Source organism: Miniopterus schreibersii (genome assembly GCF_964146895.1).
Source record: "Miniopterus schreibersii genome assembly, chromosome: 3".
Classification (NCBI taxonomy): domain Eukaryota; kingdom Metazoa; phylum Chordata; class Mammalia; order Chiroptera; family Miniopteridae; genus Miniopterus; species Miniopterus schreibersii.
Window position 1 is genome coordinate 42,549,403 of NC_138103.1, and position 23,278 is coordinate 42,572,680.

At 35.8% G+C, this 23,278-nt stretch overlaps 1 protein-coding gene and 1 pseudogene across 2 annotated transcripts in view; one reads left to right on the forward strand and one right to left on the reverse strand.

Moving 5' to 3' along the window:
* DCP2 (decapping mRNA 2) overlaps positions 1 to 23,278 on the reverse strand; it is a 38,720-nt gene that overhangs the window by 2,133 nt on the left and 13,309 nt on the right. Inside the window, exons 3-10 of the mRNA XM_081133290.1 lie at positions 21,285 to 21,412; positions 20,781 to 20,879; positions 13,991 to 14,143; positions 13,756 to 13,868; positions 13,545 to 13,652; positions 11,168 to 11,300; positions 3,027 to 3,137; positions 1,396 to 1,447 (exon numbers count right to left, since the gene is read on the reverse strand). Coding sequence (XP_080989416.1) covers positions 1,396 to 1,447; positions 3,027 to 3,137; positions 11,168 to 11,300; positions 13,545 to 13,652; positions 13,756 to 13,868; positions 13,991 to 14,143; positions 20,781 to 20,879; positions 21,285 to 21,412 — 897 coding nt within the window. The remainder of the gene's footprint in view (positions 1 to 1,395; positions 1,448 to 3,026; positions 3,138 to 11,167; positions 11,301 to 13,544; positions 13,653 to 13,755; positions 13,869 to 13,990; positions 14,144 to 20,780; positions 20,880 to 21,284; positions 21,413 to 23,278) is intronic.
* Positions 14,609 to 14,922, forward strand: LOC308554637 (ubiquitin-like protein NEDD8 pseudogene; annotated as a pseudogene). The gene has a single exon. The product of its transcript is annotated as a ubiquitin-like protein NEDD8 pseudogene (transcript).

A 23,278-nucleotide genomic window follows, 5' to 3' on the forward strand; every position in this document is an offset into this window, starting at 1 on the left:
GCCAAAATAATGGGGGCCCCTTGACAGAAATCAAAATGTAAGCACTGTAAGATTAAAATTTCAATGTGAGATCTGTAAAGATTCCAATTCTAGAAAAATAAAGCTGAAGCTTTGTTTGGCACTTACCAATCTTCAGGGAATATACAACCTAAAGAAAAATCCAACTTTTCAAAACCATAGTACAACAAAGCACCAACTTATCAGGGGTTTTTTCGGTGGGGTTTTGTGTGTGTTTTTTAAGTAGAGCAGAGACCTGACTACGGAAGTATATTTGGAATAGACACCAAGAGGCTGAGGCAAAAAGTCTGAAGCGAGGTTTCCCAGCACAAGATTCCTTTTATACTTCCTTCTGAAGACAACTCAAAATGATATGCATCCATGTGATGCCCAACTAAGCTGGATATACAAAGTTACAGTGTGCCTTCCTTAATGTTCCTGAACATAGCTTTTTAAAGATTTTGTGAAATAAGTTATTTCTGAACTCATGTTAATCGAACCATCAGCCCCCACCAGCCAAGGTGGATGGAAAAATCCTATGAAGAGGATTCCTACCCCATAACTCATCTATACTAAACTAATGGTAGTTTCTGCTTCTTCATAGTTAACCTTAACTTTCCAAAATAGGGTTAAAGCATCAACTTTAAAATAGTTTTTATCTTACTTAAATCATAGACAGTACTGCAAAAAATATGATTATAATGCTTTCCACGTCTTAAGACTTTTTAATATGAAAGCTTTAAATTAGATGGTGAATAAATGCCTACCTACTGCACAGGAAACTTCATAAAATTGAAAATAGCACCTAAGAAAAAATAATCTACTGTACTTCCCAATTAAATCAGTTTACCAAAGAGCTTTCTACATTCATCAGCATTCCTTTCTAAATCAGAGCGCACACCTACTCTTCATAACTGAGGATGGAGAAGTTCTAAATGTCATTTTAATAAGAGCTATCCTTAGTATTACCTTAAAATATTGATCACTACCTCCAAAAGGGGGGAAATGTTACCCCTCTGAAGTCAGTGTACCGCTTGCATACATTCTATATAGCACATAGAATGAGGTCTCATCTTTACAATACTCGGTTCTACTTCCCCTCCAACCCTTAAGCAATTATTTATTAACCTATAATATTCATGCACAGCACCAAGGCTTGACAGTCACAAAAATAAATAGCACATTGAAAAGACAAGTAATTTCATCTTGATCATTTAAATAAATTCATTTTAGCCAGTTTTGTATTTAGAGAACTTGATCACATATATGAACTCTCTCTACAGACATGTGCAGCTCGCTCTGCTTCTCTATTATAGTTTATCAAACACTCCAGTAAAATCAAGGTTAGACCAAAACTAAACCCCATGAGGCAGAGATTTTAATAAGAAAATGACTTGCCTGCTTCAAAATTATCCTGAAGTTTTCGTGGATGAAGTTTTTTTTCACATTTCTATAAAAAAAAACCATAAACACATAATATACCATTTCCAGTTATTTCACTTAATATAAATGAGGAGATACCTACTTTTAAAATGAAATATACTATGAACATACTTATTTAAATGCAAATCTATACCGTCATTTTTAATGACTACATAGTAGTCTATTGCATGGATCTACAATATTGCATTTAATATTACCTTCTTGGATATTTACATAGTTTCCAGGTTTTCATTATTTAAAAGAATACTGGGTTGAATATTCTTTAAATTTCTCTTCTATCTAGCGAATCAAGGTAAGAACTTTTTTCATGCTTTCAATATAGCCAAAAAACTCTAGAAAGTTGTACCTATCAGTAATTTTTTCTTTTTTAAATATATCTTTATTGGTTTTGGAGAGAGGAAAGGAGAGGGAGAGAGAGATAGAAACATCAATGATGAGAGAGTCATTGATCGGCTGCCTCCTGCATGCCCCCAACTGGGGATTGAGCCTGCAACCCGGGCATGTGCCCTGACCAGGAATCAAACCCTGATCGCCTGGATCCTAGGTCGATGCTCAACTGCTGAGCCACACCTGGCTGGGCCCTCTCAGTAATTTTTAAGTGTTGTCAATACGCTCAATAATACACAACTGGGTATCTTTGCCAATCTGACAGGAAAAAGTATAATAATAAAAAAGGACAAGTAGTCTAACAGTAAACTGATTTTTAACATGTCTTTGCTAGTGAATTCAGTAAGCCCGATGTTAGGTCAGCACCTAAAGAATTCAGGTAGCCCGGCCGGGCGTGGCTCAGCGGTTGAACGTTGACCTAGGATCCAGGCGATCGGGGTTCGATTCCCGATCAGGGCAATCAATGACTCTCTCATCATTGATGTTTCTATCTATCTCTCTCCCTCTCCTTTCCTCTCTCTGAAATCAATAAAGATATATTTAAAAAAAAAAGAATTCAGGTCAAATATTTTTGCTAAAAACTTAAAATTACAATGCTCACTCACTGTTAAAGAAAGAAAAATAAGTGAGGCTACAGTAAAATAATTCAACATACAAATAACTGGACTTACAGAAAAGATAAGCAAGACCATTAGTTATGCATTACTTTCTGGAGCACAGACTAAAAGAATGGAAGTAAATGCCTTAAAATGCTAACAGTTATTTGTCTTTAGGGCTAATCCAATTACAAAATACTTGCTGTATTTTGTTAATTTTTAATTTTTTAAATTCTATCAACTTGAAGGAAAAAAATACATTGTGATGTTCTTTCAAACTTTTAACTTCATTAAAATAACATAGACTCTATTTAGAAGAACACAGAATAGCCAAAGACTTGCTCTAATAAGCAAGATTGAGTACACATTGTTTTCACACTATTAAAATTAAATAAGCACATAAAAAAAAATTAAGCATTAGATATGTAACTGAATCAATGTTACAAACCCATAAATTCAAAGTAGCCCAAAAGATTTTTAGCAGGCAAACTGCATGCACAATTTCACTCCATAAAAATCCTATCAATTTGATGTGCCTTGACAATGACTTTGCCCCACTCTTAAAAGGGGTGAGCTCTCTTATTAGCATGAAGTAACTCTTACCATCAAGGAATTCTGCTGCTTCGCTGGCTGGCTGTGGACCCCATTTGTTCTTTTCTTTTGATTAGGTGAATCTTGATACTGTTTTCTGCCATTTCCCCTCATATTTTGATTCTGTTTTTGCAATAAGAAATAAATAAAACATAAATCTATAATACAATGTAATAGGACAAATAATATATCCCTATGAATATGATAAGCTGGTTGAATCAGAGTTTAGCAAACCCCCTCACCCCAAAAATCTTCCTAAAACATTGGGGGAAAGGTACCATATCGGTATTTTTTCTTATAGAAGGTAGTGTGTCACAAAGCAAGGTCTCTCTCTCTCTTTTTATTTTTTAGTTATTATTTATTTATTTTTAAATATATTTTTATTGATTTTAGAGAGAGGAACGGAGGGGGGGAGGGGGAGAGAGAGGCGGAAACATCAGTGATGAGAGAGAATCATTGATTGGCTGCCTCCTGCTCGCCCCCTGCTGGGGATCCAGCTGCAATCCGGGCATGTGCTCTGACCAGGAATCGAACTTTGATCTCCTGGATCCAAGGTTGACGCTCAACCGCTGAGTCATGCCCAGCCAGGCTCTCTCCTTTCAAAATCAATAAAAAACATGTTTTAAAAACTTTTTTTTAAACAATGGGAGGAGAAGAACAAGTCTGAAAACCTTAGGTGAATGTCAAAGAAAAGTTCCCTGGGAGGAAATGCTGAGGAATACTGGACACAGTTCTCAGAGTAGGAAATAGGTGCAGAGGTGATCAACTGTCACCCTATAATGTGCTTTTAAATTATTAACAAATAGCATTTTTAAATTAATATTCTCATTTTATAAAATAAAGAAGAGTGGTGTTTTAAAAATTTGGGCCATTATCGCTAAGTTTAGACCTAAAGCCTAAACACTCAATAGCTAACATCTTCCTATTACACTGCTTTAACATGAGTTAATTTTCTTACAAAAATTCTAAGTTTAACTTACAACAGATTTTAAACATTAATTTGCCTTCAGTCGTATTGAAATAGCAGCACTTCAAGAGGCTTGGCTAAAACAGTGTGAATAAAATAGCTTTATTATTATTTAAAATATATAAAAATAGATTTATTTCTTTTAATTTCATCTACCTACAGGAAAAATCAAACAATTCCTAAAATAGCTTGAAAACAATGTTAACTAAAGAATGGTAGGGAAATGCGGGCTTTAGAAACTTACGTTACCATACAATTTTAATTCAATTCCATTCTGCTCCTGCTGGTACTTACTTTTTATTATAAGTGGTACAATACACATAAAATTTACCACTTGAACCACTTTTGAGTGTACAATTCAGTGGCAGTAAATATAGTTACAATGTTGCGCAACCACCACCGGTATCCATCTCTAGAACTTTTTCATCATCCACCTTCTGGCTATTATGAATAATGCTACTATCAACCCTGGTATACAAGTTATTTTTTGAGTTCCTCCTCATCTAGGAGCTGAGATAGTGGTTTAGGATTTGTTAATCTCTGCTTACAATTCTTTTAAGTATATACCTAGGAATGGAATTGCTAGGTCATATGGTAATTCTATGTTTAACTCTTTAAGGAACCATCAAATTGTTTTCCATGGCAGCTGCACCATTTTACATTTCAAGCAGCAATGTATGAGGGTTCCAATTTCCCTACATCCTTGTCAACATTTGTTATTTTCCATTTTCTTCATTATACCCATCCTAACGGGTATGAAGTGGTATCTCATTGTGGTTTTGATTAACATTTCTCTACTCACAAATGGCGCTGGACATCTTTTCACGTGCTTATTGGCCATTTGTAGTCTATCCCCACGCCCTTTGTCCATTTTTTAATTGGGTTTTTTGTTTGTTTTTATTTATTTTGCTATTTTATTTTTATATTTATTTATTTATTTAGCTATTGAGTTTAGGAGTTCTTTATATATTTTGGACAGTAATCCATCATATAAATGATATTCATGTAAATGACTTGTAATATATTCTTCCTTTCTGTAGGTTATCTTTTCATTCTTTTGATGGTGTCCTCTGACACAACAAAAGCTTTTAATTTTGATGAATCCAGTATGTTTTAAAAGAATGAAAATAAAGAGTGACACCAAAATGGATGGCTACCGTAATAAAGACAGATAACACCAAGCATTAGTAAAGGTGTGGAACAACTGGAATTCTCATATATTTTGCTGAAAATACAAATTACTTGAGAATATTGTTTGCAGTATATACTCAAGAACACAGCCATATTCAGTGATCCAATAATTCTGTCAGTTATATACAGGTGTCCCCCAAAAAATGTATACACACTTTAACAGCTGATTGCTCAATTTTGAAAATGAAATGTATTTTCATAAGCACTGCCTTTATAATTATTCAAAGTGTGTATATACATTTTTGGGGTACACCTTATATATAACCCCAAATATGTGTATTTCATCAAAAGATATGCACATTAATATTCATCACACTATTATTTGTAAAAACCCCTAACTGGAAATAACCAAATGTCCCTTAAGAGTAGAACAGAGGACTTCCAGCAAACACTGAGCAGTAGATAAACACTGTGCTCACCTCCTCCCATGACCACATCAAAATTACAACTTATATAACAACCATCACTGAGAATCACCTGAAGACTAACTGAATTCCTAAAACGAAGGGTATAAAGAAGAAAATGACCCAGGCCAGTGTGGCTCAGTGGTTAGAATGTCATCCCACGCATCAAAGGGTTAAAGGTTCAATTCCTGCTGGGACAATATCAACATTTGCATCATACGAATACCATAAGGAGAAAAGAGATAGCAAGGGATTAAAAACCTATTTGAAAAAATAAGGACTGTAAACTTCCCTAACCTGACAAAGGAAGTACATATACAAGTCTAGGAAGCACACAGTCCCAAACAAGATGAACCCAAAGAGGCACCAACAAGACACATCACAATTAAAATGAAAAAGGTTAAAGGCAAAGAGAGAACCTTATAAGTAGCAAGAGAAAAGCAGTTATGTACAAGAAAGTTCCCACAAGACTGTCAACTAGTTTCTCAAAAGAAACTTTGCAGGCCAGAAGGATGAAAAGCAAGGACCTACAACCAAGATTACTATCCATCAAGGCAATCATTTAAAATAGGAGGTAGAAAGAAATTCCCAGACAAGAAAAAGCTAAAGGAGTTCATCACCACCAAACCATTATTATAAGAAATGTTGCCCAGCTGGGCGTGGCTCAGCGGCTGAGCATCGACCTAGGATCCAGGCAATCGGGGTTCGATTTCCAGTCAGGGCACATGCCCGGGTTGTGGGCTGCAGCCAATCAATGACTCTCTCATCATTGATGTTTCTATCTCTCTCTCTCCCTCTCCCTTCCCCTCTCTGATATCAATAAAGATATATTAAAAAAAAAAAAATTTTTTGAGAAATGTTAAAGGAACTTCTTTAAGAAGATAAAAAGAGCAAAAATGTAAGTTAAAAAAATGGCACAACTACGTATCTATCACTAATTACTTTAAATGTAAACAAATTAAATGCCCCAATCAAAAGACATAGGGTAGCTGAACAGATAAAACAAGACCCATACAAATGCTGCCTACAAGAGACCCACTTCAAGTCAAAGACATATACAGACTGAGGGATGCAAATAAAAAAAAAAGAAAAAAGCTGAGGTAGCAATACTTATATCAGACAAAACAGACTTCAAAACAAAGGTTATAATAAAGATTTTGAAAAAAGGCATTTCATAATGATAAAACAATCCAATAAGAAGACAAAACCTTTGAAAACATTTATACACATAACGCAGAAGCACCTAAATATATAAAGCAAATATCCATGGACAAAGAGAGACAAATCAACAGTAATACAATAGTAGGGGACTTTAACACACCAATGACATCAATGGATAGATCATCTGAACAGAAAATCAAGAAAACAGCAGCCTTAAAATGACACATTAGACCAGATGGATTTTATTGATATTTAGTACATTTTACCCCAAAGCAGCAGAATATATGTTCTTTTCAAGCACACCTGTACCATTTTCCCAGATAGACCACATTAAGGCCACACAACGAGTCAATAAATTTAGGAAGACTGAAATCATATCAAGCATGTTCTTCAATCAAAATGGTAAGAAACCAGAAATCAATTACCAGAAGAAAAAAAAACAAAAAACACAACACTGAATGCTAAATAACATGCTACTAAACAATGAAGAGTTAACAATTAGATAAAGGAAGAAATCAAAAGATACCTTGAGACAAATGAAAATGAAAACACGATACAAAAATTTATGGAACACAGCCAAAGCAGTTCTAAGAGACAAATTCATAGCAATACAAGCCTACCTCAAGAAATAAGAAATATCTCAAATAAACAATCTAACCTTACACCTAAAAAATAAAAAAATAAAAAATAAATTAAAAAAAAACTAGGAGAAAAAAAAAAAGCCCAAAGTTACAAGGAAGGAAGGAAACAATTAAGACCAGAACAAAAATACAAAAGGTCAATGAAACCAAGAGCTGGTTCTTTGAAAAAATAAACTGAATAAACCTGTAACCAGACATGAAAAAAACAAGAGGATCAAAATAAATGAAATCAGAAATAAAAGAGAAGTGACAATGTGACACCACAGAAATACAAAGCATTATAAAAAAAACTACAATTAAATGCCAACAAACTGGAGAAAAGAAATTCCCTGAAGAAATTCCTAAAAGATACAATCTTCCAGGACCAAATCAAGAAACAGAAAATCTGAACAGAATAACTACTAAAAAAAAAAAAATCAAATCAGTAATCAAGAAGCTCCTGGCAGCACAGCCAGCATGGCTCAGTGGTTGAGCGTTGACCCATGAACCAGGAGGTCACAGTTCGATTCCCAGTCAAGGCACATGCCCGGGTTTTGGGCTTGATCCCCAGTAGTGACCTGCAGGAGGCAGCCAATCAGTGACTCTCTCTCATCACTGATGTTTCTATCTCTCTCCCCCTCTCCCTTCCTCTCTCTGAAATGAAAAAAAATTTTTTTTTTAATTCCTCACAAACAAAAGTCCTGGATCAGATAGCTTCACAGGTGATTTTTACCAATCAAAGAATATTTAACACCTATCTTTCTCAAACTATTCCAGAAAACTGAAGAAGAGAGAAGGCTCCCAAGCTCCTTTTATGAGGCCAGCATTACTCTCACTCTCAAATTACACAAAGACATTACAAAAAAAATAAGCCAATATTCCTGATGAACATAGATATTAAAATCCTCAACAAAATATTAGCAAGCCGAATCCAGCAATACATTAAAAAGAACATACACAATGATCAAGTGGGATTTATTTCTGGGATGCAGGGTTGGTTCAATATCCACAAATCAATTAACATGTTCACCATATAAACAAAATGAAGGATAAAAATCATATGATCATATCAACAGATGCAGAACAAGCATTTCACAAAATTCACCATCCATTTATCATAAAAACTCTCAAAGTGTGAATAGATGAAATATACCTCAACATAATGAAGGCCATATATGACCCACAGCTCACATCATGCTCAATAGTGAAGCATTTCCCTTAAGACTAGGAACAAAACAGGGATATCTACTTTCACCACACTTCTATTCAACACAATACTGGAAGTCCTAGCTACAGCAATCAGACGAGAATAAAAAACTAAAAGGCATCCAAATTGAAAAGGAAGAAGTAAAACTATAATTATTTGCATATAACATATAAAAACCCCCAAAGAGTCCACCAAAACACTAGTAGAACTGATACATGAATTCAGTAAAGTAGCAGGATATGATATTAATATTTGAAAAGCAGTTGCATTTTTATACACCAATAACAAACTATCAGAAAAAGAAATTAAAACAATCCCATTCACAACTGCATCAAAAAATAAACTACCTAGGAATAAATTAAACCAAGGTGGTAAATCATCTGTACCCAGAAAATAATAAGTCACAGAAGAAATTAAAGATATTTATATCATTAAAATGTCCACACTGCCCACAGCAATCTACTGATTCTACCCATATCAATACCAATGGCATTTTTCACAGAACTAGAATAATCCAAAAATTTATATGGACCACAAAAGACCCTGAAGAGCCAAAGCAATCTTGAGAAGAACAACAAAGTTAGAGGTATCACACTACCTAATATCAAACGATACTATAAGGCTGTAGTAATCAAAATGGCATTGTAATGGCATAAAACAGACACACAGATCAATGGAACAGAATAGAGAGCCCAGAAATAAACCCACGCCTATATGACCAATTAATCTATAACAAAGGAGGCAAAATATACAATGGTGCAAAGACAGTCTCTTCAATAAATGGTGCTGGGGTAACTGGACAGACACATGCAAAAGAAACTGGACAACTTTCTTATACCATATACAAGAGTAAACTCAAAATGGACTAAAGATTTCAACATAAGACCCCCAAACCATAAAACTCCTAGAAAAATAGGCAGTGAACTCTTTCATATCACTCTTGCTAATATTTTTTAAAATATGTCTCCTCAGGCAAGGAAAACAAAAGAAAAAATAAACAAATGGGACTACATCAAACTAAAGAGTTTTTATGCAGCTAAGGAATCCAACAAAACAAAAGGACAACCTAATGAATGGGAGAAAATATTCACCAATGACAAACCCAATAATGGGTTAATATCCAAAATATATAAAGAACTCATACAACTTAACACCAAAACAACAAGCAATCCAATTTAAAAAATGGGCAGAGTCCCTGGCTGGGTAACTCTGGTTAGACTGTTATCTCCAAGCCAAGGTTGTAGGTTTGATCCCAGGTCAAGGCACATACAAGAATCAACCAATGAATGCATATGTAGGAAAACAAATGGATGTTTCTGTTTCTCTATCAATAAAAAAAATTTTTTTAATGGGCAGAGGACCTGAATAGACATTTCTCCAAAGAGAACATACAGATAGCCAACAGACATATGATAAGTTGCTCAACATCAGTAGTCATCAGGGAAATGCAAATTAAAACCACAATGAGATATCACCTGACACCTGTCAGAATGGCTACCATCAATAAATCAAGAAACAAGTGTTGGATAGGACTCAGAGAAAAGGGACCCCTCAAGCACTGTTGGTGACATTATGAACTGGTGCAGCCACTATGGAAAAAAGTAGAGAGGTTCCTCAGATCATTAAAAACAGAATTACTATATGGCCCAGCAATCCCACTTTTAGATATTTATCTGAAAAAAATCCAAAGCACTAATTTAAAGATATATGCATCCCTATGTTCACTACAGCATTATTTAAAATAGTTAAGATATGGAAGCAACCTAAGTGCATATTGCGAGACAAATGGATAAAGGAGAAGTGGTAGGTATATACAATGAAATACTACTTGGCCTTAAGAAAAAATGAAATATTACTATTTGAGACAAGAGAGATAGACCTGGAGGGTATTATGCTAAGTGAAGTAAGTCAGATAGAGAAAGGCAAATGACATATGATTTTACTTGTATGTATCTAAAAACAAAGTAAACAAAAAAACAAAACAGAAACAAACTCACAAATACAGAGAATAAACTGATAGTTGCCAGATGAGAGGGGAGTTAGGTTGCTGGGTAAAAAAGGTAAAGGGAATAAGCAGCACAAATTAGCAGTTACAAAATAGTCATGGAGATATAAACTACAGATAGGGAATACAGTCAATAATATTGTAATATCTATATATGGTGTCATATGGGTACTAGAATTATCAGGGTTACCACTTTGTAAATTATATAAATGTAGAATCACTGTTGTACACCTGAAACTAATATTATATTGTATGTCAACTGTAATTGAAAAATAAAGAAAAAATTTTTTAGGTAGAATGTATAAATAAATTGTCATATAATCATAGACTAGAATACAACACAGTAATGAACCTTTCATTGGTAGCATATATACCAAAGTCAGATGTTAGTCCCTGTTACTTACTGTACTGGATTTATAGCAAAGCTGTAAAGGTTAAGGAGTCTCAGCCCTGCTTCAAATCACAAGTCAGGAACACAGGAGTCTTGCATCAACAATTCAGAGCTCTATAACTATTAATTTGCAATTCCCCAATTCACACACATTTCAAAGTCAAAATGATCTAAAGTTATGAAAATCTTTAAATGTGTATCACTCACCTTTGCTTTCAGGTCAGACATTTCGGAATGATTATTATATGGCTTTTGCTGCAGTGGTTGCCTGTGCTTTACCCACTGGTCACCTGGGGAACCTTCAGGAAATAACTGCTGACTGTGGCGGAATTTGGTTCGACTATACCAAGATTTAAAAAATAAAAATCAGATCAGAAAATTTTCACTTATAGTTCTTCTAATGCCTTGATAGTTTATCTTACAGACTACAAATTTTACTTTCTTATTTACTATCTCCCCCTACAGGAATCTAAGTCCGCTTGGTCTACTATCTCCAGCATGCAGAAAAGTGTCCGACATTCAATATTTCTTGAATGAATTAATAATCTGTTATTTTTAATCCCAAATTTTTTAAACTATCCATACCATTTCCTTCCTATAAGTGATTGTACTTTTTAAAATGTGAAGAAAACAATTCTGGGCCTAAATTTAGTTGAAACAAACAAATGTAAGTGGACTTTCCTTCACAATAGGACAGGCAACTCATATCCTTACTGGGATGTTTCAAGTATAGAATGTGATTCTACACAGGTCAGTTATGGATCCCATCATGTTGGAACAGGGTATGAAAAATTAAGCTATACTCTAAAGCAAAAAGTTAAGGGGCCCAAGACAATGGCTAAGCAAATTAAAGATCCAGTCATAAATTCTCTATTCAATTTTATGTAATCAAATTCTTATGCAAAAGAATTTGATTATACAAAATTGTACTCATGCTATAGTTTATGATAAAGAAATCCCGTTCTATAGTATCACTTTCATGTATAATACAATCTAGTCACTAATCCCAAGAACCATATTATACAGTAAGATTATTTCTGAGTATTTCAGAATTCTCCCTTCTCACTTAAAAATTACAATAAAATTTTAGACTCTCAACTCTTTCTTTAGACCAAATTCAAATATTTCAACACATCACCACAGACATTAGTCTATACACTAGAAACACATACTACCCTCCCTAAGAAACCTGAAACTTAAAAAAGTTGGTCTATCATCTCCTCATTTTACATTCCAAGACCACAAACCCTAAAAGATATGGGTATCATATCATGCTATGGTACACAGATTTTCCAAACATATATAGTCATGTAATTTTTTCCAAACACTATTTTATAACTTTTTAGTAGTATCTTTTTATCTTTTCAAAATTGGCTGCATTCTTGTCTACTTTACACTTTTTAACTATTTCACTTATATCTAGTGGTATATAATTTGGTTATTATAATCATAGATTCTGAAAGACAGAAATGACATTTAGTCCAAGCTCCTGTCCTCATAAAACCCAACTAAAATGGAATATTTTCTATGTATTTAAAAAATATTCACTATAGATGTAAATATTTCTATTGTGTAACTTTTGAAGCTCTGGGATAAAAACAGAACATCTAAATTAAAATGTAAAAAGCAACTCTCTTAACCTAACATAGGCAAAGTTCTAAGAAGTTGTTTACAAATATATATGCTTATTGAACAAAATTACTTACTCAGCCTACTCTGTAATTATGATTTAGATACTATTAAGTTCCAACCAAGAAAATGTCCTTTGTGGTTTAGATCCATATAATAGTCACTCTTTGTAATACTAGGGAAAGAAAAGAAGCCCACCCAAGTCTTCACAGTTCTTTCTGAACAAATTATACATCAGCACCCTTCACCTCCCCTACACAAAAACAGACCTCAATATATCCTCCAGTTAACTGTCTTCAGAAACTCAATTATCTCTAAAGTAGAACAAGACAACAGAGAAGTAACAGTATAAACACACACATGATTTCTCTTTTTCTCCTCTTCTATCTATCCATCTAAAGAGTTGGTACCCTCCTGGAGAGTATTTTGCTAAGCAAAATAAGCCAGTCAGAGAAAGACAAATATCACATAACCTCACGTATACGTGGAATCTAATGAACAAGATGAACTGATGAACAAAAAAGATCCAGAGACACTGAAGCATGCAACAGATTAGCATAGGGCGGAGGGGGGTGGAGATTAACCAACGAACTTATATGCATATATGCATAGCCCATGGACAGATAGTGATGCGGGGAAGGTCTGAGGAGGGGGCAGGAGTGCAGTGGTGGGGGTCACTGGGGGAAGAAAAGGGAACATATGGAATACTTTCAACAATAAAGATAAAATAAAAAATAAATCTTCTCAAACAAAAAAAATTAAAGAGATGGTACCTTCTTCTGTGTACTTTTAAAAAATGCGCCTATAAGTTCCCTTTCATCTCATAAAAAACCTTTTTTTAAAAAATAAAATAGTACCTATAAAGGAATCCAACACTTCTGCAAACTTTAGAACCAAAATGCTACTGTATTAAAAACTATCAAAAAGTCACAATTCTATGAACATATTTCTTTACCTCAATTTTTCCACAGTAGGTTTAGCCGGTGTGCTACTAGTTGAAGAAAATCCATTGTCACTATCTGAGGAATCTCCAAATCTTCGAGACAGCCAGTCCCTTAATGGTCTATGGAAACATTAAGAATTCACTTTTAAAACTTGGCTATGTGAAGAAACTGAGTAGCAGAATTATGAAGGTTAGTTTTTTATTTCAAGAAATATGAACATACCTGATAAAGGGAATAGCCATAAAAAATTTGTTAGGAGCCAAACCAAGTTTTGATTTTGGGGTCATATCATTTCTATGACAGGGCAATTTCTCTATGGAGAACCACTCAATGTTCTGAAACACAAGAAGAAAATAATTCATTTAGTTAATTATTATCAAGGTGTTTCTAAAAGCAATTTCCTACTTCATTCAATTGGGATACTGTCTTGCAAACTTAAGTACTTTCAGTTACATACCCGAATTTCTCTTCTGGTTTTCGGATTAAATTTTGTGTCTTTTGGGATTCCTGGAATGATGTACAAACGAGCAAGCTGGTCATTGATTCGAAGTTCAATGTAATCATCCTTACAAATATAATCTTTGATATCAAAACCAGTTTCTTCAAAGACCTGGAAATAACAAATTTGGATAATGATTTTTAAATTTTTACTGTCAGACCTCCAATTCATTAAAATTTGCTTGCTTCAAAGGCAAAAATTCAGAACTATCGAGGCAATTAAAGGCATGAAAACTAGGCAGGAAGTCAGAATATTCCAGGATCTAGTTCTAACTTTGCCTCTACTGAAATGTTCAACTATAGAAAAACCTCTTTATATATCTGAGCCTATGTTTCTCCATCTATTCAATGGAGATGTGTGATATTGTGATTTATAAAAAGAATTTCTTTATTTGGTCTTCCTCCCCCTTTCTGTTACAAAGTTCCTAAAACCCTTGGAATTTCCTAAGTGATAAAAGCATCAAAGGGACCCGGAAGCAGAAGTGACTCGTACCAAACGAGTGCTGGGGAGCGGCAGCGGCCACCACAGCGGTAGAAGCAGCAATTTATCTGTGTGCAGACCCAATACTGGACGAAGATGCTAATTAAAGTGAAGACACTTGACTGAAAAGGAGACTGACACTGACACTGAACCCACAGACAAGGTGGAACGAATCAAGGAACGTGTGGAAGAGAAAGAAGGAATCCCCTCACAGCAGCATCGGCTCATCTACAGTGGTCAACAGATGAATGATGAGAAGACAGCAGCTGATGACAAAATCCTAGGTAGTTCAGTCCTCCACCTGGTGTTGGCTCTAGAGGAGGAGGTAGTCTTAGGCAGTGATGGGCCCTCTCTCCATTTTACCTCCTTACCCTGTCTCTCGTAATGAGGCATCATATATCCTATCACTCTCTGGGATACCAGAGTCACTGCCCCCTCTCCTGGATGCCCAGTCTTGTGGGTCTACTGGTAGGAGACTGTGAGGACCCCAGGATGCAGTGTTCCTGGCCCAAAGGGCCCTTGCTGGCTATTGGGTTTTAATTTGCAGTCTTCTGTGCTTCCCTCTCTTATGGCTATGTCCCTAGTTGTCAATAAAAGATTTCCCGGCCAAAAAAAAACAAAAAACATCAAATGTATCTTTTGTTATGTTAATGAAGGTATTTTTTAATCCCTGGAGGCTTGTTGCCAGAAGAACCAGCCAAGTGAGTAGAGGGTTGGATGGAACTTCCAGAAAGGGGAGAGCCTGAGATTGAGCTCATTTGCTATAACTATGCCTAAATCACAAATCCTCCACAAAAAAACAAGAGAATGGAGTTCAAGAGCTTCCAGGTTGTTGAACACATGGAGATGTGGGGACAGTGCTGCTCTAGGAGAAAGCATGGAAGCTTGGTGCCCTTTCCCCATCCCTCACCCTACGTATCTCTTCCATCTTGCTGTTCCTGAATTATATATTTTTCTAACTAACTGGTGATTTGTAAGTAAAACGTTTCTGAGTTCTGCGAGCTGCTCTAGCAAATTAATCAAACCCGAGGAGAGGGTTGTTGGAACCTTCAACCTATGGCCAGTTGGTCAGAATCACAGGTAACAACCTTGACATGTGACTGGCATCTGAAGTGGAGGGCAGTCTTGTGGGATTGAGCACTTAACCTGTGAAATATGATGCTATCTCTGGGTACCCTCTTGTTAGAATTGAGTTGAATTATAGGACACCCAGTTCGTATCCAAAAATTGCTTCCTGGAATAAAGAAACCCCCATACACATTGTAACTGGGTCCAGAAACCTTAAGATGTTTGAATACATCTGTGGTTCCCAATCTGTGGAAAGCACATCACTGGGGATCACATATGGATTTTATTCACAGGATCCATGAATCTATATGAATACCAAACTACAGATTAAAAAATATCTTAACACAAATAAAACTATTTTTCAAACATGAAAACTGAATTATGAATAATACCATCATTTAAATGGACAGATTTCAAAAGTACAGTTACAACCACACTGAGAAGTGGGTGAGGTTGTAAATTCAAAAGATCTGAAAACCAGTGAACTGGATTAATGGTCCTAAGCCTGCCTTTTCTCAGTAATACCTCAAAGGCTGAGAGAGGCTGACCTGGGAGAACATAAATCTCAGGAATTAATGTTACATCTAACCCTCACCTTTTCTTCAACCAAAAAAGTCATGCTTAATCTGATTAAATACTGGGCTTTTGTTTAAAATAAAAAACCACTGGTCTCTTCTAGCCTTAAAGTTCTCTTTAAAGTAACACTTATATTACTCTGACAATGTCCTTACCCAATTCGACCCCCAAATCAAAACAACTCTGGACTCTGAGTGGCTAAAAACTACTGTTGTTCTTTTATGCTGGAGTTCCTCCCCTCTCCTCCATTTTCAGTATCTCCTCATCAGTCAGTGGGGCAGAGACATTATACACATGCACAGGCCCGACTCTCTTACAAGGTACAGGTGTGGAAGAGCTTTCAACCCATTCTTTTTGTCTCTTCCCTCTTTGTCTTGTCAGTTCACGTACATCTTCCTACCTTCCTCAGTCAGGGAACATGGATACTTCTCTCAGATACGTGTAGTCTGTGACTTCCAATTTAAGTTCCTCCATGACAGCTAACTCATTTCTATCACATTTCTGTAAACTCGCTCCTAAGTATGCTACACTTCTGGCTCCTTCCAGGAAGTATAGAAAAAAAATGGTATTAATTGCCCTGGCTGGATGGTTCAGTTGGTTGGAGCGTCGTGCCGATATGCCAAAGTTGTGGGTTCAACCAGGAGATCATGGTTCGATTCCCAGTCAGGGCACATGCCTGGGTTGTGAACTCAATCCCCTTCGGAGGTGTCAATGACGGCTCTCTAATCATTGATGTTTCTATCTCTCTCCCTCTCCCTTCCTCTCACTGAAATCAATAAAGATATAGTTAAAAAGAAAAAAAAAGAATCAACCAATGAATGTATAAGTGGAACAAAACTGGTTTCTCTCTCTCTCAAATCAATAAAATAACAAAAAAACAAACAGACAAAAGCCTTCTCCCTGAGAAGCCTGCTTGCCCCTGCTTCTTTCACCTCAGCTCACATACACAGCCCTTATGGGATGTGTCAAATTCTTCTACAGCATAACAAAACACCCTGGACGGCCATCTATAGTGAAATAACATTAATATAATAAACCAAAATAAAATGCTATAAAACCAAATTAAAATATTAGCAACTTAATATAAGGATAATCATCCATGGTAGACCAGCATAACTTAAAAGCAAGAGGAAAGATACTTAAAATATCAGCCTAAGTCTAATGAATGGCAGCTGAAAATTAGGACAAAACCTCTCCTTATGTTAATAAGGTGAAAATTAAAAGGAACAATGTAATATTAACAATGTAATATTCCTATAAAGAATAGAATATGAATCTAGTTTTCAACTGAGTCTTAACACTGGTGGTTCCTCCTCTCAAACAGTGCTGCTTCTATTCTACTGCAGCACCACCAAGTAGCAGAATGACATACTGCACCTCTAGAACTAGTTGAAGACTTTCATCACTCAAGAATGGCAACTGCTATGGATTGAACTGTGTTCCTCCAAAATTCGTATGTTGAAGTCTTAAACCCCAATGCGACTGTATTTGGAGAAAGGGCCCGTGAGGAGGTGATAAAGGTTAAAGAAGTCATAAAGGTGGGATTAATAGGGCTAATGCTCTTATAAAGAGGAAGAGACACTAGTGCTCGCTCTCTCTGCACTCACACATGGACCCAGGAAAGGCCACATGAGCACACAGTGAGAAGGCTACCATCCACAAGCCAGAATGAAAGCTCTCACCAGGAATCCAACCAGCAGGCACCTTGATCTTGGACTTCCCAGACTCAGAATGGTGAGAAAGAAATTTCTGTTCTTTAAGTCACCCAGTCTGTGGTATTTTATTATGGCAGCCTGAGTAGACTAATACAGCAATACACTAGCTTAATACCAAAACTTTTCTCTCTTTATGACAAAGGTAGTCATTTAAAAATCAAGAATAAAAGTCACAAGACTTGCCTTTAAAAATTCTAATCCAAGGAGCATTTAAGATCTTGCTTCCCAGCAACTGTCATCAGTATTGGCTCAAATAAACTCTTATAAAAAAATTTTTAACTCTAATCCAAAAATGTTTATAAATTAAAGTCAAGTCTTTTCTGACAAGGTTTTTTATCAGCTAAAAGAGGATATTGTGTAGATCAGAAAGGTTAGAAGATCAATTCTTATTATCAAAGGGAAAATTTTCCCCCTGAATTTAAGCAGCTATGGTTCCTCAGAATACCTGTGATTTCCTCAGAGTTAGGCAAAAACTCTAAAACTAAAACAAACAAATTTCATATTGATCCAGAACAAAAAAATAATTTTATTAGGAAATAGATACACTTAAAAAATCACAAATTCCTCCTGTTTTCATTTGTGTGTTTTTGTGTTTAGAAATACTCCCCCCTTGCCCTGGCCAGTTTGGCTCACTGGTTAGAGCATCGGCCCTCAGGCTGAAGGGTCCTAGGTTCCTAGGTTCGATTCCGGCCAAGGGCACGTACCTTGGTTTTAGGCTTGATCCCTGGCCCCATCTGGGCATGTGCAAGAGGCAACCAATGGATGTTTCTCTCACTCTCTCTCCCCCTCCCTCCTTACCTCCCTCCCCCTGCTACTCTCTCTGAAAAAAGCAAGGGATGAAATGTCCTCGGGTGAGGATTAAAAAAAAAAAAATACTCCCTCCTTTACAAATATTCCTGCCTGCCTAAATTGTAGCAGTCAAGAACATTAACTCCAGAGCCCAACTACCAGGTTTTTACATCCCTGTTCTGCTTACTAACTGTGTAACCTTGGGCATGTTAATTAATTGCTGTTTCAGTTCTTTGCCTGTAAAATAGAGATAATCTCCCATAATGGTTATATCCCTCCCCACAAGACTCTCTTTAGATCCTGTCATCCACACTCCTGTCTCCCACTCCCCAAGCCCTAAGAATAAATTTTATTTACTTTCTTACAAAGTAGGGCTGTCTGTAGTCATTACTGAAATTAGCACATGAACAGGACCTTTTATGTTAGTATCCCCAAGTAGAGAACAAATAAGATATAGCAAAGTGAAAACTGGGTACCTCAGTTCACAGGTTAACTACCACTCTCTCTTACCCCAAATATCCTATTTCTGCAATATCCTCACTCTTTACAATATAGTGCATAACACTAGTCACAGGGAGGGTTCTAGTGGTAGATGCAGATAGACCCCTTGGGTCCAGGGCACTTCAGTTTTGCAAGTGTACGTATCTGATTTCCTCCAAGTGCTCCCAAGATCCAATTACAGAGACAGCCGATCTCATTCCATTTAGCCTAAATTTGTTATTCCAGTTAATGCAGTGTCTTTTCTGAACCTCGACAACTGTCTCTGCCACAGGACTAGTTGAACGCCATGTACAGGACTGCAGATCAACTCCTCTTAGTGCAATGCTACACCTCCTGCTTTGTCCTTCCTCAGAAGTAAGAGGACTACAAAGTCTGAGGACACAGAAGGGAAGACTTCACAACTACCCCATTTCACCTCCTGCCATCAAGAGAAGGCAGGGCTCTTTGGAAAAGCCAATAATGCTGGGAATAGAAGGCAGCAGGAAAAGAGGAAGACCACATGTGAGATGGACTGATTCCATACAAGCCACTGGCATGAGTCTTCAGGAGCAAAGCAGGGCTGTTAAGGACAAAACACTGTGGACATCATTCATTCATAACGTCGTCGTCAAGAGCCAGAGCTGACTCAACAGCACGTAACAGACATTTAAAATGTAGCATTTTTCATTGTTTGTCATATCCGACTCCAAAGTAAATAACCACTAACAATTTCTGTATGGTAAATAACCACTAGTGGTTTATAAAAATTTTAACTACTATCCCTCACTAATAATTAGACCCAAACTTAAACCAGGATGTGAACACTGATAATAATGATAAATGATAAGGAATTGATAAGTAAGAACATAATACTCAATCTATCACAAAGTACTACATAATCAATGCCAAGCAAAAGAAAAAGACAACTGCTATTATAGTTCAGAGGTTACTGTGGGATAGAGCTGACTGGGTAGATTTAAAAATACAATTTTAAGCAAGAATAAACTTTAGAAATTATCCACTCTAAACCTCATCTTACAAATAAGAAACTCAAGTCCTGTGTACAGTGCTAGTTGGTGACAGTCCTTCAACAAAGAAAAAACAAAGGATAAATTGAGCTGCATCTAGAAAGGTACCTACAGAGAATTTAAAAAGTCAGAAAAGAGAGAGCTTTCCACCAGAAGGAAAATAATATAAGCAAAATTTTAAAAGCTAAGACAAACCAGTCAAATTCAAGGTACAGACAGTAAATCCTTTTGACTGTAAATGAAGATAAATTTAGGAAGGCTGTTTTGTGTTGGGGTAAGGGAGGGAGTTTTAATACTTAAAGAATTAAACTTCATCCTATAGATAGTGGGAAGGTAGAGTGGTTTTGAGCGACAAATGTCGATTTCTTAGAAAAGCTCTGATTGTGCTTTGTCTGGAAGCCAAAACTAACCATAAAACAAGGGTTATAGGAGCCAAAATGTTTTACTAATTGCAAATCCAATTCTAAAAGGAAAGGTGGAGAAGATTTCACCTCCCCACCCCCATGCAAAAGAGTTACAGAGATAATACAATAGACAATCAAAGAAAATAGAAACAAATAAGGAAAGAATATATGATAGATGTGATCAAAAGAAGCAACAGTTATAACTTACCTCTCTAGCAGCACAATCATGAGGAGCTTCTTCTTTATTTACTTTTCCTTTTGGAAATCCCCAGCCTGATTTTGCTAGGTAGCCCTGAACCAGTAGTACCTACAACACAAGCAGAGATAAAAATAAAACTTGTCTTGCTTTCCCATGCTCCTCTCTTTAACTCAGTTGTTTTTCTCCTTACTTTAGGTAACTGTTATCACCAGCAACTTAACACAATTCTTGGTTTAATTATCTTCCATGAGTCTGAATATACCACTGGTGTGAACAAAGGCATCCTGCCCATTTTAAGGTATTTCTTCAATAATGAAGGGGAACTTCTTTGCAATAAGCTATACTGTAACAAGTATAAAATATTAAGACAGAACGCAGACAAAATTTACAAAATTTGGAAAATTTGGCCTTTCAGCACTAAAAATCTAGTGCTAATATTCTCAATTTGGAAAATTTATAGAAATAATGTATTTTATTAATAGGATGATCACCATTGCATTTTATTATACTCACATTTTCAAGTGTCTCATCAAGAATAATTGCACCATAGGTTGGTACTCCCATTTTATACTCCTTCCATTCATCCAAAACTTTTTCCACGTCTTCACCTTGAGGCAGCAAAAACGGACAATGACTGAAGAGTATACATAGTGTTAAGGAAGTTACTTAATACAGCTTGAGAGCACTTATATACAGAAAGAGACCTATTTAAATCAACTGTGCATCTTCTGTGAAATTACTCAGATTTTCACCTCACTTAAGATTAACCCTCTTGCTTTTGTTTTTTCACATTTGTTTTTTCTTGAACACATCATTGCTAACTTCTGCATTTAACCTAGACACTAATTAAGTAAACTTTGGATACTCATAGTCCTGGATCCCTAAGTTAACACAAATAAATTCAGGACCATGTGAATACCTCAAATACTTCTCACTGAGTCAATTTCATCATATCAGAAGTCAACAGATACTGAAATGAACAGCAAGAAACAAGTACAGTACACATATTGGTAAGAGGTAGAAACTGTAGGAACAAGTTCAAGTGGTTAACGGTGGGAAGTAAACTCGGGATGAAGTATACCACTCCACACGCTGCCTTTCTTTACCGTGTGCACATACTGCTTTCACAATTACAAACATTTTTAAGATGAAGATTTACTAAGGATTATACAGAAAGGTAAATCTGGGTATTATAGCCTGTTTCAAAGGAAACTGCGTATGCTCCCTCCCAAAAACTGGGCAGAGTAAAATAATTTTTTTTAAAAAGTAAATAAAACCTATACCTGTAAAGTATAGGGTTGGGGAAAAAGTAGGTTTACAGTTGTGAGTGCCCTAAACAAGGAGTTTTTGTATTATTAATTACTGTATTATTTTCCATATGAACAACTGTAAACGTCCTTTTGCCCCACCCTGTATATAGTCAGGCTTCCAATACTCCATGCTGTCAAATACCTCATCACTGTAACACGTATTATGAAAAGGGGGGGGGGGTTATAATTTACGATACTGTTTCTCAAACCAAGGACATAGTCTTAAGGGTCCTCAAGTCCTCTATGAAAACTTCTATATTCTGTTTTCATCTTCATGTTAATCTAGAAACATGCAACATGAACATACTTTCCATCATTTTGCATAATCACAAACATCAAGTACCATCACTTGATTTCAGAGATCATATTGGTACTAGTATTACTTTAACTGCTTCGGGGACTGAAAACAGAAGAATCTAATACACAAATGATCGTAAGGGTCAAATGATATCCCAACATAATGTAGAAAGAAAGGTTTCATAACAAACAAAGCAAAGAAAATTGGTGGAAAAACTGGTACTTACAGGCATGTCCAAACACCCTCAAAGAAGCCAGAATTATATTCATATTGTGATTGGTTGTTTGGTTTAAACAAACAAAAAAATCGCAATAAATTCAGTTTATAAAAATAAATTCTATGAGTTCTACAGTTTTGTATTTAAAAATGTGTCTTGGTTTTATAGTTGTAGTAACAACTAAAGAGGCCTTCCAAGAACCAAAAGAAGTCAACCATCTGTAACAACCTTGTAATTAAAAAGACAGGCAGTAGGTTAATCTCAAAATAATTATTCCATGCCTTCATCTGGGGGGAGCGGGGATAAAGTTTGGACACAACATTAACCATTTCATGAAGCCCTATGGTTCTACACAGGCTTGCTAAGATTCTGAAAGTTATATTCCAATAAAAGTCTGGCTTTATATGCTTAGTAAAATCCCTTATGTTTTAAAGTCATCATAGATAGTACAAATTTTAAATAAACAGATTTTCTCATTAAAAATTTAACCATTGAAAAGAACATAGCAAAATACTCCAGGAACAGAGATAATGTCCAATAGTTCAGAGACTAGGTACTTAACCAGTTATTTTTTCTTTCTCTTCCTTCTCCCTACAACATTCCTAATTTCAAGGTGCACCAGCGTCTCCACAAAGCAGTATTACCAAATTTTTCTATGCATTAAACAACTTCTTTAAAAAGA